The sequence below is a fragment of the Thunnus thynnus genome, chromosome 11 (assembly GCF_963924715.1).
Source record: "Thunnus thynnus chromosome 11, fThuThy2.1, whole genome shotgun sequence".
Classification (NCBI taxonomy): Eukaryota; Metazoa; Chordata; class Actinopteri; order Scombriformes; family Scombridae; genus Thunnus; species Thunnus thynnus.
Window position 1 is genome coordinate 34,000,622 of NC_089527.1, and position 18,399 is coordinate 34,019,020.

At 40.9% G+C, this 18,399-nt stretch overlaps 1 protein-coding gene across 1 annotated transcript in view; it reads left to right on the forward strand.

Annotated features, from left to right (window-relative positions):
- The window catches only part of enox1 (ecto-NOX disulfide-thiol exchanger 1), a 248,150-nt gene that overhangs the window by 135,709 nt on the left and 94,042 nt on the right, over positions 1 to 18,399 (forward strand). Inside the window, exons 3-4 of the mRNA XM_067604589.1 lie at positions 9,215 to 9,354; positions 9,476 to 9,607. Coding sequence (XP_067460690.1) covers positions 9,345 to 9,354; positions 9,476 to 9,607 — 142 coding nt within the window. The 5' untranslated portion in view covers positions 9,215 to 9,344. The remainder of the gene's footprint in view (positions 1 to 9,214; positions 9,355 to 9,475; positions 9,608 to 18,399) is intronic.

Sequence of the window (18,399 nt, forward strand, 5' to 3'; positions counted from 1 at the left end):
CAGACGCTAAACAGAGAAATAGAGAACAGAGAAATGTGTGGCTGCTAAGTCTCCCGCAACCTTTATATACCAGGACTTTTGACTTGTGTTTACTGTAACCAGCCTTAGCACCTGCAAGTTAGGAGACAAAACAGGAAATGGAATGACTGAAAACTGGGCAGGCTGCATAAGATTAATAGACTAAAACACTAATCAATTAATTGAAAAAAAATCTGCACATTAATCAATAATGAAAATAATTATTAGTTGCAGTACTTCACAAATGCTTTGCAAATGTAAAATACAGTATGCACAAATAACATGAATGCTTGAAATTGCCAGATGTAATCCCTGCCCTCACTGGAGGCACTAGCATGACTGACTGCTTTTTATCATTAGAGGGATCTGATAGGGCTTGACTGTATTAGTGTGTTTGTAGTTCTGCAGTTCTTTTGTTTCTGTGTATGTATAGATATGTGTATAAAAGCACATCACCAAACAAATCCAGCTCTCCCAGTTGGTGTCCATGGATGTGTCTCTACATTCGCTGTGTATTTATCAGTGTGTTTGTGTCCAACTGAGCATTCCTCAGTATGCAAATTAGCAAACCGAGAGTGTGTGTGTGAATGTGTGTGTGTATGATTCAGAGATGTCAAGTGAGCTCATGAATAATGAACAGGACATGCATTCAGCTGTTAATATTTCATGATGCATGAAAGTGAGCAGAAGGGCTAAGCAGAGTTCGGCATCGTCCAGTTGGCTTTCAAAGGAGGGACGGGATGGAAGGATGGACAGAAAGATATAAGAAAAAGAGAAAGGACAGATTGGTGGAGAAAGAACAACAAGGGCTGAAGGACACTTCTGACCACTCCCAACCCAAACTTTGAACCAGAGAGGCCAGTGAAACACAGCCTGGTGTTACTCTTAAATGGTAACTACACTCTAAATCCTATAGCCTGTAATATAATCACATAGGCTTATGTTGGCTTATGATGGTAATACACAACCACATATATTGTATGTAAAAACTTGATTTGAAAATTCAGTACAGACAAATTCTCTGGCCCTTCCCTAATCGTGACATATCAGGCAAGATTCTGAGATCTATTTCATTTGGCTGCACCAAGTATAAATATCAGAAAAAATAAATCACATTCGGCAAGAAAACAAATCTAAAGCCATGCTGGTGACCTCTGTCTATTATTCCCAATAAAAACATGATGGATTAATGTGTTGATAATTGTTTTGATAAATCGATTGATTGTTTAATCTATGAAACTTCAGAAAATAGTGAAAAATGGCCATCACAATTTCCCAGAGCCCAAGGTAATCTTTTCAGTCATGTTTTGTACAACTAACAATCCAAAACCCAAAGATATTCAACAATGATGTGAAAGAGAAAAGCAAGAGGTGTTCAAAATCAAAAGTCTCATCCTTTGTTGAGCATGAATGTGCTCAATAAATTTCAATACATCTCTGAGTCGTGTGTCTTACAGACATCTTGTGTGCATGAGTACACTCAATAAATGTCTTGATAATCTGCCCATTAAATCATATTTATAGTGTGCAAGTAGAAATGTGGACCTGATAATGGCACTAGAGGAAAGGTTAGGGGGGTCACTAAAGCAACATTATTCAACCTCTGGTGAACATGACTATCTAGAACACATTTCATTTTAACCAACCTTTTAAAATATCAAAAGTAAAAGTACTCATTATGCAGACTGAGTTATATTATTATTGTATATTATGTTGTTTGTTTCTATCACAAACAAATACATGCAAGAGCATTTTAATGTTGTAGTTGTGGAGCCAATTTTAGATACTTTAGATAGATTGATAGATAAAGTAATGAAAGCTGTCAAATAAATGTAGTGGAGTAGAAAGTACAATTTTTCCCTCTGAAATGTAGTGGAGTGAAAGTATATAATGTACAAGTACCTCAAAGTTGGTGGTAGTAAGTACAACTACTTAACTTACTTAACTTAGTAAGTATTTACTACTTGGCGGTAACTACTTGAGTAAATGTACGTAGTTACTTTCCACGACACAAGATTAGAGGGTCACCCATGTTAATTGGTATTATCCTCTGCGGATCATGATTAACTATCCCAAATAGAAATATGACCAGCAGTTCAGTTCAGATATCTTCCTCAACCAAAGTGTTAGATGGACAGATTGAGCGTCCAACATTTCAACCTCTATTCTATAGTGCTAGTGGGAAAACAAGACTGAAACTACAGCCATGCTAGCAGCTCTGTGTGCTCTACTGAGGCAAAGCATTGCTTTGAGCTACAAGCTAAAGTCAGCATGCTAACATGCTCACAACGGTAATGCTAACATGCTGTATTTAAGCAGGTACAATGTTTACCATGTTCATCATGTTCATTCCATAAACCAAAATTAGATAAACTGATCATGGAGCTAGATGAAAAGTCAAAGGATTAGGATTAGCAACATGAATGTCTATACCAAATTTCATGGCAACCTATCCAATAGTTGTTAAGACATGTCACCCAAACCATAACTGTAAACCTTATGGTGGTGGTTGAGGTAAGGATCATCAGGTCATCGAGATACATATGTCTGGGAACATAAATGTTTGTGCAAAATTTAATGTAATCCATCTAGTTGATGTTGAGATATTTCAGTGGCACTAAAAGTAAAGTCAGGGGACCACCAAAGATTCATCCTCATTCAGGACTGAATGTCTGTGCAAAATGTCATTGCAACCCATCTTACACTTTATAGATAAATAAATAGATAATTCAGGCTGGACCAAAGTGGAGTGAATCAGCCTCCTCAGCTTGTCATAAGCCTTTGCTCCATCTACTATCCCCATCTGTATTGTTGGGGACCTAATTCTGCCTGCAGGATGTGTGTGTATGTGTTATGTAGAGTAGCAGGGATAGACAGAAATGCAGAGACTTCAGGCTGAGCGACTTCAGGCTCTTTTTGAATGCTCATGCATACAAGACTAGGCCGGCAGGACAAAGCAAAACAGAATACCACACAAGCAGATCAAACTGAACAGACTAAACAGGATGGAACAAAACAGGATCCAACAAGACTGAACAGAAAACCAGGACTAAAATACAAACTGAACAAATGAGCAAAATGGGGAACAGGTGACTAGACACAAGGGCAGGCTGGGAGCGATAGGCTGAGGGAAACACAGGGAGCAGGACAGGGCTGACAAAACTGATACGGGGCAGTTGTGAAGGTAACAGCAGGCTGGGGAAAAACACTGGCTGCGGTTGAATAGTCTTTTTTAACTGAGCATGTTAACTGAGTGAAATGACCCCGAAGTATCTAAGTGGCAGCCATGATAAGAGCTGGTCGAATTCTCTAAATGCTGAGGAAAGGTGCTTCAATGCTCCCTTTCCAATTTCCTTTAGCGTAAGATACACTTGACCGTCCTTTACAAAAGGAAAGGAGATATTTCCGTCCCACAATTCTTTGCGGCAGCAATATTTAAAGCAACGCACCATTCACAAACTCAAACGATTAAACCCACACCACACATTCACAGTGGTCCGTGTCCCCTCTGTCAAAAGCTGTGTTCAGCTTGTTTGATAACAGGATAAACAAACATACTATACACTGGAAGCAATTGGAATAGAATTTAAACCAAAACCAGAAAACAACTTGTTTTTGGCTTTTGTTATATCTATCTGCCCCTACTGCATCGCAAAACAGTGTAATTGGCTATGCTCATAGCCTAGATAGATAGATAGACAGATAATCAATGAAGTTATGCTGCTGTATCTCATGCATAAATGCCCACAGCATCTCTTTTTAATGATCTTCTTAATGGGGAAACACACTTATCATTTCTGCTGTGGGGTGGGGGATGCTGCTGCAGGTATTTAATAACCTCAAGCAGATATCTTTCAACTTTAAGGTCTTTTTTATTATGCCAAATTCTCTCTTTTTGTTGATTCTTCCACTGTACCTCAACTGGTAAAAACACTTAATTAACATTAGATCCTGACTGGTCCATTGGCGTGTCTGGAGATTTAAACAGTCAAGTTACACTGCTTCCCATTTTTGTTTCCCTGTACAGTGTTTCCCTATTGAGCTGCAGTGGAAGGATCCTAACAAAAACAGGGAACTAAAATGTAATAAAATGTACTAAAATGACTGTAACGTTGAAATATATCTGATGATATCTGATGATCAGATGAAATGGTAAGTGCGTTTCCCCATTAAGAGAGACACTGTGCCTATTTACACATGAGGCACAGCAGCGTAACTTCATTGATTATCTATCTATCTATCTATCTATCTATCTATCTATCTATCTATCTAGGCTATGAGTATAGCCAGTGACACTGTTTTGAGATGCAGTAGGAGCAGATAATATAGATAAAACAATACCAGCGAAAAACAAGTTGTTTTCTGGTTTTGGTATAATTTCTCTACATATGTAACAATAATGCATTGTGCATTTGTTTATCTTCTTATCAAACAAGTTGAATACAGCTTTGGACGGAGGGTACACAGACTCCTATCCTGTATCAACCATAACATATCCATAACCATAACAATTAAGTTAGCATTTCAAGGTGTTTTTCTGAGTTGTGTGGTGGTTCTTAAGCTATTATATGCATTGGCTAATAACATCATAATTACATACATACATAACACAGAAGAAAACAGTCATTCAAGAAAAAGGGGTATGAAATGTTTTTAGTCTGATGATGTTTTTAATTCAACATGTTTGAAATTTAAGAATGATGATATGTACAGTAGTAGATTTGTAGGCCTAACATTCTTTTTTTTTTCAATAATTGGGATTTAGGAGGGTGAACGTGAGCAAGCATTCTCAACGTGACAATTTCATTTCAGTTTTGTGACTTGTAGCCTATATTCCTTTTTAAAATTCAATTCTGACCTTGGTAATGAAGTAATATTTTTCACCGTGTTGTCCATGTTTATATAGCCTGCATGAAACAACACGGTAAGAACTGTTGGGCCTCAAACCATGAGGTCACACAGAGAAGGCCTACATGTAACCTGTGAGGCCTGACCACGAGGTGCTTTATTCCTTTGTTTTCCCCGAGACAAAGGAATAGCGCCAAAAATGCTGCTTAGACAATGGGAGTCCATTGCAAACTCCATTTCCAAGGATGCTTTGCGATTTTCACACCTCAGCAGGGAGCAGTCAACATACAGTCTCATTGGCGGAGACGCTCCTGCACAGCGGAGCGTCCTGATGACGCAGCCATGACATTACCGCCCCTTTAAAAACTGAACGTGCCCTGAAGCACATGCCCTTTCCCATGTCACTGAGCTAGGGGTAACTCCTGTTCCTCTGTGAGTCAGCTGACTAAAGTGTTTTCCCCTCATCGAAGACTCCCCTCGCCGGACGAGACGAGACTTCGCACGTGTTCACCCGAACACATTCCCGGATCCGAGAGAGACCGCTGCTGCAACCAGCGTCCTCAATTTCCTCGAGACGGAAGAAACGCTTCTTCACCGAGTCGACTCTGCTGTTCTCTCCGCCACGCCGCCGAGAGCCAGCCGCCGTGTTTTTCGCCGACCGTGCGAGAACGGCCACCGTCTGCATCCGAGCCCAGAACAAAGCCGGACATAAAGACAGATTACACACACACCCTACTCGCTTTCTGAAGCAACCAAGTCAGAGGCATAAGTCTGGGCAGAGGCAGTGTTAATTGTGTGTTCTTATCAGCATCAGTTGCTGTTGCTTAGCATTTAGCTCTTAGCTTTTGCTATTGTTTGTTGTGTTGTTGACAGACCGCGGAGTCCATTTTTCCTGCTTTACTCTTAGGAGTATTTTAAGTTTGCTGCCTGTTTAGTTGTGTTCACCACGCTAGACTGTTTTGTGTTTGTCCCGCTCGGGACTACTGCTGTGTTTGTGCCATCGTGAGAGAGAAAGCAAGTTGCTTTGTCGATCAGAAACCAGACAACGTGCGTGACAGACTGCCGTCCGTACACACGCTGTCTGTGGACAAAGGAACTGCTTCTCTTCCTCTCACGATCGTTTTCTTTCCTTCTTCCTTTTCTCTTCTGACTAACACATACACGCGCGATGTGACTTCCTCCCATAGTCATGTCCGTGTTGCAGACCGGCGACGTCATCACGTCAGGCCCCGTCGCCATCTTGTTGCACACACACACGCTCACACACACACACACGCACGCACACACTCACATTTCCCTGCATGTGTCCAACCCTGTACATAGCGTTTGTGTTTTGTTTGGTAGGATTAGATCTTAGGATAGTTGTTTATTGAATGAAGCATTTGTTAACTTTGTTAATTTTGCTAAGTTTAATAAACACTGTTCTATCTTTAAAGAGAAGTTCTTCTGTCATTATTGTGTGTAATATTGTGAAAAGTGGCTGATTGAAGGAGTCAGATCTCGAATTCAACCCTTCTTTGTTCATCCTTGAATGTTGATATCTCTCAGATATTAACATTCTAGGTGAACTCCCATTTATGAGACTACCTTGTTTGGTTATTGGTCCCGGTTTCCGGGTGGTGCCCCGTATTTGTTAATTCATATTAATAATTCTATTAATTGTCATAATTAGTTAATTATCCTTGATAATTGATAATTATTGCAAATAATCAACTGTGTTCCTCATAGATCCAACAGTTGGTGCCCGAATTATTGATTAAGGTTAACAATATCTTATTTTCATAATTCATAATTATCTATGATAATTATGAATTATTGCTAATAACCAAACGCACTACTGACCGTCCCAACAGAACACACGGGGTGAAGTATCTAAAATGCGCTTTTTGTCGTCCATCATCAGAACATTATGGCAGACCCACGTCGATAACATCCGCTGTCGCATAATTACATAGCCCAGTGTAAGTGCAGTCAGATTCTCTTAGCACCATGGTTGCCTTTTCCTAAGTCTTTATGAATTCTCCTTCACATCTTTCCTTGACCTCATGATGTTTTCCATCGAGGTCAAGGAAAAGTGGTTAGGAAAAGACAATAGGGGGTACTTTTTGACCGCAGCCACTGAGAGCAGGGCAGGGCTAACAAGCTTGATGCAGGGCAGGTGTAGGGAGAAAAACACAGGGAATAGACTAACTAGTAAAGGCAACTAAAATAATCACAATGCCAGAATCTTTTAAAGACACATCAAAACCAGAAGACAGAAAACACAAACAAACTCAACGTACAAGTTCACATATCCCAACATTAGATCTCTGTCCATCTACCCAAAGTGTACAACAGAACAACATAAAAAATGATTCCACACACTGACTGGCATAGCTTAACCAAATATACATGAAAATAACTTAAGTACAGTAGTAACACTTCTCCCGCTCAGTCCAGTCTTCACCAAACAGAGAAAGAGTCAGAGGGCATCTGGTGGACAATTGCAACTAAGGAATATAGAGTCAGACTCTCTAGAGTCTCTGGAGTCATGGTTCTGTCAGTGACAGAACCATGACAATATGTGTGTGCTCATGTTCTTCTATCTTTGTAAGTACTTTTAAAATCTTTAAGTGAGAGCATCTCATCTGGTTGTCACTGAGAAGGTTGAGGGCAGGGGTCTCATTGGCCAAAGCATGAGAGGAACAAGTTGCAAGGGAACAAGGGAAGAGAAATAGATAGTTATACAGTATGGGGAGAGAGGACTCAGGAGTGGTTCTAAATGAAAAACACAAGAAGAAATTAATCAATGGGACTCTATGTGGAGAAAAGAGCATGTGTATGATTTAAACACAAAACTATGTTCGCATAGTTGATAAAAGAGGCCGCAGGTGTTAGGATTACCGTCAACAGAAGGTTTAAGATTTGACGTAGGGGTCAGGTAATGCAATATGTCAATGAGAACTAGTACAAACAAGTGTGTCTTTGTAAATGAGGGTGTATCGGACTTATGTGTCTTTGTGTTCTGGTGTGTAAGAATAATCCATGTTCATATATTATAAAGACATTTAACATGCAATTATTTAGTGCATCACAAAGTATTTGACTGGCTGCCTCCTCAGTGTTGACACTGTGAAGGTGATACTAATGCAATGTGTTCTTAGCCCCGCAGTTACAGTAAACATGTTTATCAAATACAGGTTTTGTCCAGTCGTCACATTTATAATTAAGATGAATCATTTCAGTGAAGAAAATGTACATTTTGGGGTTTGACTGGAAGTCTCACTGAACTACATGATGTAGTGTGCAGTCATGAATGAAAAGTCATTGGTATGATTGTGTCTCAATTAAAGTGGGATGTGTTGTGGGGCTCAGTTGATTTCCTGGTGTCAGATGTGAATAATGGTGATTACTGCAGAGCAGAGTGGGCTGACAAAGACTCTGAGAAAGAGAGTGTGACGTGTCCGGCATACCAAACACTCAGCACTACAGTATTACACTTTCAATCCTATATCAAAGACTGTGGAACACATAGAGTCTACTCCTGACAAATAAAGCCTCAGCACAGCAGAATCCAAGAATTTGATGTTATCATTGTGATCTCATCTGTACTTTTAGATTGTTTCCACTACATTTGATCTATTTTATTATAAATCCTTGTGATATGTTTTGTAGCTTCTTTGTTATATTATTGCTACAGGGTTCCATATGAACACATCACTCATGGAAATAAAGAGATCTCTTCCCACCAGTATGTAAAGTGTGACATCTATAATGGAAACAATCAGAGAGGGCACCAAGATTCAACTCAAGAACAACAGTGCTGTTGCCCTCTGTGACCACTGCTAATAATTGATATGGATCGAGCTTAATTCTGGCCTGTCAGATAGAAATGAGCCACTGGGTGCTGTCAGTTTGTCTCTCTGATGTTTTCCATGTGGCTTTGACAGCTTGGAGAAATACGACAGCATAGGGGTGGGGAACTAGTAATGAGCCAGATGCCAACCCACTAACACACATTAAGTGTCCAAGTGTTTGTCTGTGTGTGCGTGTTAGCGTGCGTGTGTGAGAGAGGAGTTGAGAAAACATTTTCATGTGTTTTCAAAGATTAGACACTGCTGCTGGAAAGTTGCATCAGTGTATGTGAATCAAATGCTTTGTGTGTGTGGGGAGGGGGGGGGGGGTTGTTTTAAGCAGATTTCCCTGTTGGAAAGTCAGCTGGGATTGTAACTTTGCTTCTTAATTAACTAAAGATTTCTTGGGTTTTGTATCAACTTTTGGCTCAATGATTCGTCACTGTTCTCAAAGATTTTTTTCTCTTTTTTCTGATTTTGCCATCATCTCAACTTTCCCTGCTTTTCTTCCACAGGTGGACTGTGATTGTTGATCCGGCTGGATGAGCCCGTCTGTTCACCCTTCCATTGATCCATCCCTACATCCCTCCATTAGCCAGAGGAAGGATCTGATGAAAGGACTGCAGAGAGAGGAGAGAAGACACAATGGCTAGCAGTACGTAACAAAATTGAAATTCCACTTTGAAAATAATAACCCCACATTCTAGGGAAAAACAACCACCTCCTTATATCAGTCTCCTCCCTGATGTCTTTCTGTTTGCTCTTCTGTGGTGTAGCAGCTGATGGTGTAGGCAGTCTGGGTGAGAACCACTTGAGTGTCCCTGTCAGTGATCATGGAGCCTGGGCCACGGCCATGAACAACCTGGGAATCATGCCCATGGGCATCAGTGGGCAGCAGTTGGTTTCAGGTACCTTTGCAGGACTGATTTCACTTCTAGTGGTGTGCTTAGTAATCAATTCATGTGTAACTCAGTGTCTAGATATTTTGGGAAGCCAAAACCAGTTCCCTGCAAACATAAAGTTTCTTTACTTTTACTCTTGTTTGGGTGCCCACAGTGAGACACTTTCTGAAATCTCTTGACAGAAATTTTTAAAGCATTAGAGGATAGGAAGGTGCATGTAAAGCATGGAAACTCCACGTAGACACAAATAAAACTGTGGTTGTATTAGGAAAACTGGATACTGGATTCCAGTAGCATTAGGAATCATTTTCTAGACTCTGACAAACTTCAATAAATACGTGTTCAAAGTTTAAAGTTCACAATGCATAATAATGTATTGTGAACTTTATAATAATGTAATAATGGGCCTTCTTTGCAGCTCAAGGTGTGCCGTCATCAGATTCACAGATGTCTCTTTAGTGGTGGTCTGTTGGCTCAAAAACGGGATGATGAAATTTGTAATCTTACTTACATTATAATCTTATTAATATAACTGACTTTTTTACACTAGTTATTCATCAGAGGTGAACAACTGAACGACATTCCTCCCGTGTTTTAGATGTTACTTCAAATAAATGAGTGCACTATGGAGTCCCAGAAGAGACATAAAGGACAATATTATAACTGGGAGTTATGCTCCTGTTACGCTAGCAGTCAGCAGTCACAAACTACTTAAAAATGCACATTTTACACAAAAAATGCAGAATTATACATTAAAATACTCATTTTATTTTTGATCCATTTCTGTTAACCAGATGGACAAGTGGCCTAATAGTACAACTGTGTTTGTGTTTATCATAATGCAGGGGAACGCAAAATCTTTGTGAGATAATGCAAAAGCCTTGCCAGAGAACATAAAAGTAGGTCACTTTTTCTTCCTGTCATCTATAATATTTTACTCCATGGCCTTCCTAACCCTAACCCTCCACAGTGCACTGCATTCTCCTGTGTGAAAGCTTTGGCTGTCTTCAAAAGCTGGAGGAGCTTTTAGAGGGGAGCTTGAAATGGAGTCAGTGAGTGGTTCTCTCAACTCACCTTCAGGGGGAGGAGAGGTATCATGCATTATCGGTCGCTTTTTTTTAATACAAATTAAGATTTGAGGCTCTCATTGCCATGCAAATTTCAGGTTTGAGAGCACCATCTGCCAAAGCTGCTTTTAGGGGCTTTCTTTAAATTATTTATCAGACTTTTGACTTTTTGTTATCTTGGACAACAGGTCCATTTAGATGCTTGCTAAATTATCTGATCCGAGGACTACAGAAATGAGTTCAATTGGTGAATGAAACACCTTGAGCAAACACACACACACACTGTCATCCAGGTAATTAAGTAAAAAAACGCATTTTTTTACACATTAGCTTTCTATGTGCTAGATAACTAATTAGTAAGTCAGCTGTAGCACAAAAACGTACCAGCAAATGTCATTTCAGTCAGTGTACTACAGATGCCGGTGTGGCCATTATTCTTCAACACCACTGCTAACAAAAAACTCGCCTGTCCTTACTCTTGGTGCACCTACAAATAAACACGTACACAAACCACTTAAGGCCAAGTCACACTACAAAGTGTCACAGTGGAATGTATTCACCTGTTCACCCATTTATTCACAGGATTATACATCATGCCATGGCAATGGCGGCGCATACAGATGCAGCAGCCAGTAGCGACATTTTTGTTTTAATTTGCTATTTTTTCGCCTTTATTACTGATGCATATATGACTTATGACAGAAATACACTCATCAACGTTGGGAAAGGAAGCGAGAGATTGGATTAAGTGCAGCGGATCTTGAAATGATCACTATCAACGGCATCTCTGGAACACCCAGCTGGATCTGCCGGACCAAACGTCACCACAGGCGGTGCGATCGCCCCAGGAAGAGAGGGAAGAGAGCAGGAATCAGAGCCAAGCTGGCACAGCTTGGACCTAAGGCTATTCCTCTACCTAGTCTACTTCTAGCTAATGTCCAGTTGCAGGAAAATAAAATTGATGAAATAAGGTTCAGATTAACTAAACAACAGGAGATCAGAGACTGTTGTGTCCACATCTTAACAGAGACTTGGCTCCATCCCAACATCCTGGGCTATTGCATTTGATGAGTGGACGTCGTTTTGTGCCAACAGAACACAAGACTCCAATAAGAGGAGAGGAGGCGGACTCTGTGTTTACATCAATGATACTCAAATGCAGTCAAAGTGGATGGGCAATGTTTACCAGATGTCGAGTTTTTAATGTTAAGATGTCGACCATATTATCTACCCAGAGAATTCACCAGTGTGTTTGTTGTTGCTGTTTACATTCTTCCAGATGCAAATTCAAAAAATGCACTACAGGAATTGTATGAGGTCATCAGTATTCACATGACAAAACAACCGGATGGTATTTTTATTGTGGCTGGTGATTTTAATCAAACAGACCTCAGAACTGTTTTACCAAAATTCCACATGTCCACATCCCCACCAGGGGAAGTAATACCCTGGACCATGTTTATACCAACATTCCAGGCAGCTGCAAAGCCCTCCCTCATTCCCATTTCAGTCTATCAGACCATATTTCCCTGCTTCTCCTGCCTACTTACTCTCAGCTAGTAAAAAGGGTCAAACCATCAGTAAAAACTGTTAAAGTGTGGACAAATGAAGCTATAGCACTAATCGGAAGATTGGCGGTTCGATTCCAGGCTCCTCCAGTCTGCATGTCGATGTGTCCTTGGGCAAGAACCCCAAATTGCTCCTGATGGCTGTGCCATCAGTGTGTGAATATGTGTGAATGATTACATTTCCTCTGATGGGCAGGTTGGGACCTTGCATGGTAGCCCCTGTACCCATTCACCATATGAATGTGTGTGAATGGGTGAATGTGATTCGTAGTGCAAAAGCGCTTGGTCGGAAGACTAGAAAGGCACTATACAAGTACAGTCCATTTACCATGTACCATCATTGTCACAGGAGAGTGTCCCCACCTGCTTCAAGACAGCCACCATCATCCCTGTACCGAAACAGTCTGCGCCTATGTCTAGTCTAAATGACTACCTCTCTGTGGCACTTACTCCCAATCTGATGAAGTGCTTTGAAAAGCTGGTTCTCAGGCACATCAAAGACAACATCCCAGACAGCCTGGACCTTCACAAGTTTGCATACAGAACCAACAGAGAAGATGCCATCTGCTGTCCTCCACTCACTTTTTGCACGCCTTGAAAATAACAACACTTACATCACAATGCTGTTTATTGTTCTATCTCACACAGGCTCCTCCCTCTACTGGACTCTCCAATCACATGCATGAAATCACTCACTGAAATTTGCATGTACATAGCCAGCCAATCAGGACACACCCACCACTTACGTGCATCCCGCACCCTGTATAAGCAGCGTCTCGCTGTCACTCACATTCCTCTTTTCTTCAGTGAAGGTGAGTCAGCTCACTGATCTCTTTTCTCTAGGGACTGGAGAAAAGAGGACTGCTCATTCCTGCCCGTCGTGTCCTGGCCCCATCGCTGTCGCCGCCAGGCATCACTTCGAGGGACTAGGACGGCACCACGCAGAGAGCGGCATGATGCAGCCACCGCCCTGCGCACTCTGCCAAGCACTTCCTTCAGATCAATGTCAGAAGTGGTGGGAAAATGATGTGATGTGATGTCTCACTCCACTGCAATGAGAGCGAGCCAGAGTTTGAGATAGAACTCCACGGCTCCACGTAAATGAAATCACCCCTCCCCTGGCCCTCCACTGCCACTGCTGTCGGATGCCTCGACTGAGACACTCTGAGTGGCTTCTCCGATGGATAATGACGGCAATCTGTCATCTGTCTCGGTGACTTCACTGACCTTCGGAAATCCGCCTCCGACGTCTGTTCACCAGGACTTCCCGCAAGTTATGACCATTGCGGCAGAATGTGTTGGGCTTCCTTTGCCCCGCCAATCTCGGTGTGTTGGGCGTTGCAGCGGCAAATACACCACTAAATGCCTCCTCCATGACAGAACAGGTTAAATTTCTGGGTCGCACCATCGGTCAGATTAATAACCTTGTTCTGGGTGTTGCCACTGCCCCAGGACGAGTGATGTCACTAGCCACAGTAGGCTCACCTCACATGTGGTTGGGATTCACCGCCCTACAGAGGAAGGACAGAGAGGACCGTCCAGCTCCCATGACGCCGGACGGTCTCTTCGGATCCCTCTCCTTTGTCACTCAGTGCTTCAAGAGGCTCGAAGAGGAGAAGGTGCAGTTGAGCCATCATCTGCCACTCGCCCCTTCTTCGAATCAGAGAGGAGACGAGGTGCAACGTGACGGTGAGGAGGAGAGAGTGCAGGCAGGCTAGAGCACTGATAGCCTCCACTGCTTCAGCCACTTTTTTATGGAGTGGTTTGTGGATGATACTGTTTGATGGTTCTAATGGACTACAGACTTTAATGAAAGTGTCAATCTGGGCACTGCTTAGGACCATAGGTCACGATCCAATGAAGTCCCGTTCCTATTGCTTTGGTGCTATTTAACCGTTCACAAGTACTGCCGTGCGGCTCAAATTACAAGGACTACCACACTACCTCCTGCCAACCTAGTCATCAACTAGGTTGTCAGGTATGTCAGAGATTTACGCAATGTAGAAGCACACCAGAGTGAGCGAGAATGAATACTTTCTTCCAGTGTCGCTAACCATCAGATATGATAATAATAATATCACAATAATATACTGTTATCAGTGGAATCAGTTTGTGTTTAAAGAGGTCTCTTCTCCTCCTAGAAATTTGTTAGTATCTGACAGAGAGCCCCAGTACCCCTCATTCTAGGCTTTCCCCCAATGCAGTGGCTCCTGCCCTAACAATTCTACCACTGGTCCCTCTCCTGAGGGGCACAGATTAGCATTTCTAACATATTAGAGAATTATTAGAAGCAAGGGGCCTTACCGAAAATGTAGTTGATGAGCATTGGATGAATGAAGAATCAGGGCCAAAAAGATGAGAAGTTTCTGTCTTTCAATAGATCAAAACAATCTACTTAGTTTTATTTAGCACAACAAGCAAACTGCAACATCTCAAAAGAGTAAAACTTACTAAGCTCAAAAACTCAAAGAAGGCAAAAAAAACTCCCAAAAACTGACCAAAGAACTGACTAAAAACTAACTAAAAAACTGACTTCTCCACCACAGTTACATCTCCTTTAATACAGCTGCAGCTGAAGGAGGTTTTCACTATTTTTGTGCTATCAGAAATCTACACATGGTACACATTTTAAATTCAAAACATTTAATCGGTTATATGGAACATGCATACATTATAAATTCAAAAAAATTTGTTGGTTATATGTAAGCTGATAATTCCAAAAAAGGACATAAAAATACATGAATAATGGCAAAGGATAGCACCAAATAAGGCTATTCTAACAATGCATGAAGCATGCATGCACAAAGCATGTGACCTACTTAGCTAAGGTCCCATTTCCCATTTCGGTCAAAGCAGATGGCTGCCCACCTAGAGCCGGGTTCTGCTTGAGGTTTCTTCCTGTTAAAGGGGAGTTTTTCCTTACCGCTGTCGCCAAGTGCTTGCTCATGGGGGAATTGTTGGGTCTCTGTAAATTAAAGAGTATGATCTAGACCTGCTCCATGTGAAAAGCACCCTGTGATGACTTTTGTTGTGATTTGGCACTATATAAATAAAATTGAATTGTATTGAATTTAATTTTCTGAGGGTCTATGCCTTTGTTAAGCAACAGCTCTAACTAACTGTCTGAAAGTTAAAATTAGTACATCAACAGCAACAAGTGGCCTCTCAGTCTGTGAATTAGAGCCCGCATCTTCTCGGTTCTTTTGTCCCTTTCTCTCCTTTGCTGGGCAGAATGCACACTTGACCCCTGCTCTCCCCCAACAATACAGACAGCTAATAAGCTACGATAGCTTCCTCCACTTTGGATTTACAGGCTCTCTGTTCCCTCAAAGCTTAGCACTATCAAGACAGCTTGCTGTTGTTCAACAGTGCAAATTCACAGGTCAAAGTTCACCAAAACTGAAACATTTGCACAGATTCACTTGATCCCCATGAGTGAATCCACTGATCGCTGTTTCCATTGGAATTAACTGTTTTTTCCACAAAACATTACTGTCAATGTTTTAAATGTTGGTATGACAAGGCCTTCAAGGAGCATTTCTGATAAATCTCCAAAGACCTTTATCTTTGTTTCAATAATAAAGAACGACTGTTTGTGATTTCATTTGTTTGTTTATGAGTTTACAATTTCACATCTGTTAAATCCTTTGTAAATAAAAGTGTCTTTGAAAAACTATAAAACAGGCTGTTATCTGGACATTGATCCACAGAAACAGACAGAGACAGAGGGGGAGGTGAGAGTGAGGACAATATCAGGGGAAACAGTGGTCAAAATTCCAAATGTCCGATGTCCTATTTGTCTGTGCTGATGTTAATGGGGCTGTTATCTGTGTTTGTCTGCTGGAGAGAGAGAAAAGGCACTAAGATCATATGTTTCTGTTTTGTGTGTGTGTATGTGTGTGTGTGCTATTGTACAGCAATTACTAGGAGTGGAAATCTTTGGGAAACTCACAATTCTATTCAATTCCGATTGTTTGGTGTCTGATTCGATTCAGATTTGATTCTTGATTGAATGAATAGAAAAGGGGGCACAATTCAGGGTTTCTGCCAGAAAAATTGTTCGGGGGAGGGATGGGGGGTCGCAGCACCTACTAGCGACATGAGATGTCTGTCCTCCCTCCTGCTCCTCTGCTGTAAACATACATAGCTAATAGTGAGCAGCTGCTCACATGTCTCCTTGGGTCTCAGTGCTTGTTTTTGGCAGAAACTCTCCTACTCTCTGCCCGTTCAGCCTGTTCTTGGATGGTAGGCGGTAAGCTACAGCCTCACCATCACAAACATGGTCTCTCTCCCTCTCTCTCTCTAGACTGCACATTTGCTAAGCACTGAGCTATTCCTTAAAATGAGTTACACTACTTTAATGACACATTGTAGTTTAGAAAACAATACTACTGCTACAGAAAGCAGTAGTATTGGCATTATTTGCAGTATAGCACTAATAGCGGCAGTATCTGCACTCGCTTACCAAGCAGCACATTTTAATTGTGTATATGTTACAGGCCTCAGGCATGAGTTACCTGTATGCAAATGACGTGTCCTGTTTTATACGGAGAAGCAGAGACAGGAGACGTTAGTTGTGTTCATTCAGCAGACTGTTCTCTGTTTTTTATTAAACCAATTTCATCTTCTCTCTTTTAGACTTGACTCATAAGTCTCTTGTTCACAATAATCTTCACATAACAAATTTAACAATTCATCCATTAACAACACAACAATGATGAACTGTCACCGGTTCATGCTATAGTAGCAATGTATAACTTCTACACACCAATCTGTTGTTACATTTACCAGTAATAATTAAGTTACCAAATATTGCTGTAAAATCTGTGTACTAAAACTTACACTGTTTTACTGCTGCTGTAACCAGCTTCCTAAAATATACTTAAGCAGTAACTTCACTGTTTTAAGCTTGTTTTGTTTATCCTTCTTCGTCCCACTGCATACATGAACACTTCTACATAATACAAACAATATATACACTATATAAACAACCGTGGTCATTCAAAAATACTAACATATCACATTTAACCATTTTACAACAAAAACATAGTGTACCAACCAGAATGAGCAACCAATAACATTTAAATTACTATACATTAACCACGATGCTCACTCCCTGAAAACCTACAGCATTCACTTCATTAAATTTTACAGTAAACCTTTAGCTAAGCAGCTGTTTTAAGGCAGATGTACAGGAGCTACAGAAGAAACAAATAAATAAAAACACTGATAGTAAGGCCACCACTTTATCACCATTTATTCACGGGAGCCAGCGAAGCTATATTTGACTTCCAAACAGTTTCTAACACACAGTTTTCTACCTTAAACTTAGTCCAAACCACATCAGAAAGGTTTAAAAAGTCCTTGGGGATAAGTTGTGACAGGTTTACACGCATTACTAACCTGTTTTATACAGGGAAGCAGAGACAGGAGACGTTAGTTGAGTTCGTTCAGTAAGCTGTTCTCTGTTTGAGAAACGGAAGCCTTATGCAGCGTACAACTAGCGCTCACTCTGGTGACTACTCCCTCTTGTGGCGGAACAGAAAAGCACACTTCACAAAAAAAGTTTAAACCTAAATAAAACATATTTAAATCTGGCCTTTTTCACAGAAAAAATACATAAAATAGTGATCCAAACCTACCCATTGTGTCCATATATCTAAAATGTTGCAGTGGTATATTAAGTTCAGTTAAAGTTTCCCATAGAGAACAAGTGTATTGATCACTGAAAACATGTCACCATGAAAGCAACTTCATGGATAAAACACCAGCACTACATGTTATTTTAAACCTGAAGGTACTGTACAGAGTGCATGCAGTGTGCATGTTAGTTGTAGCAGGCAGAGATTTTCCCAGACATACCAAACTGTGACAATTTGCTAAAGAGGGCAGGGCTGGAAAACCGCTCCACACAATAGAAACTCAAGCATCTAGATATAATAATTACTTCAGTTTTGTTGATATCTAATACTGTTCAAATCATATAACCCCAAACTGTCCTATGCAGTCTAATGTAAAGCTAGAAATATATGCAAATCCATAATTTACCTTAAATCCAAGAGCTGTATCTGTCCCTCAACAGTACGTACAGTATGGCTGTACTCCAAACACACTGGTCTCACTTGTTATTTGGACAAAAATACACTAAGCTCTGCATGTAGCC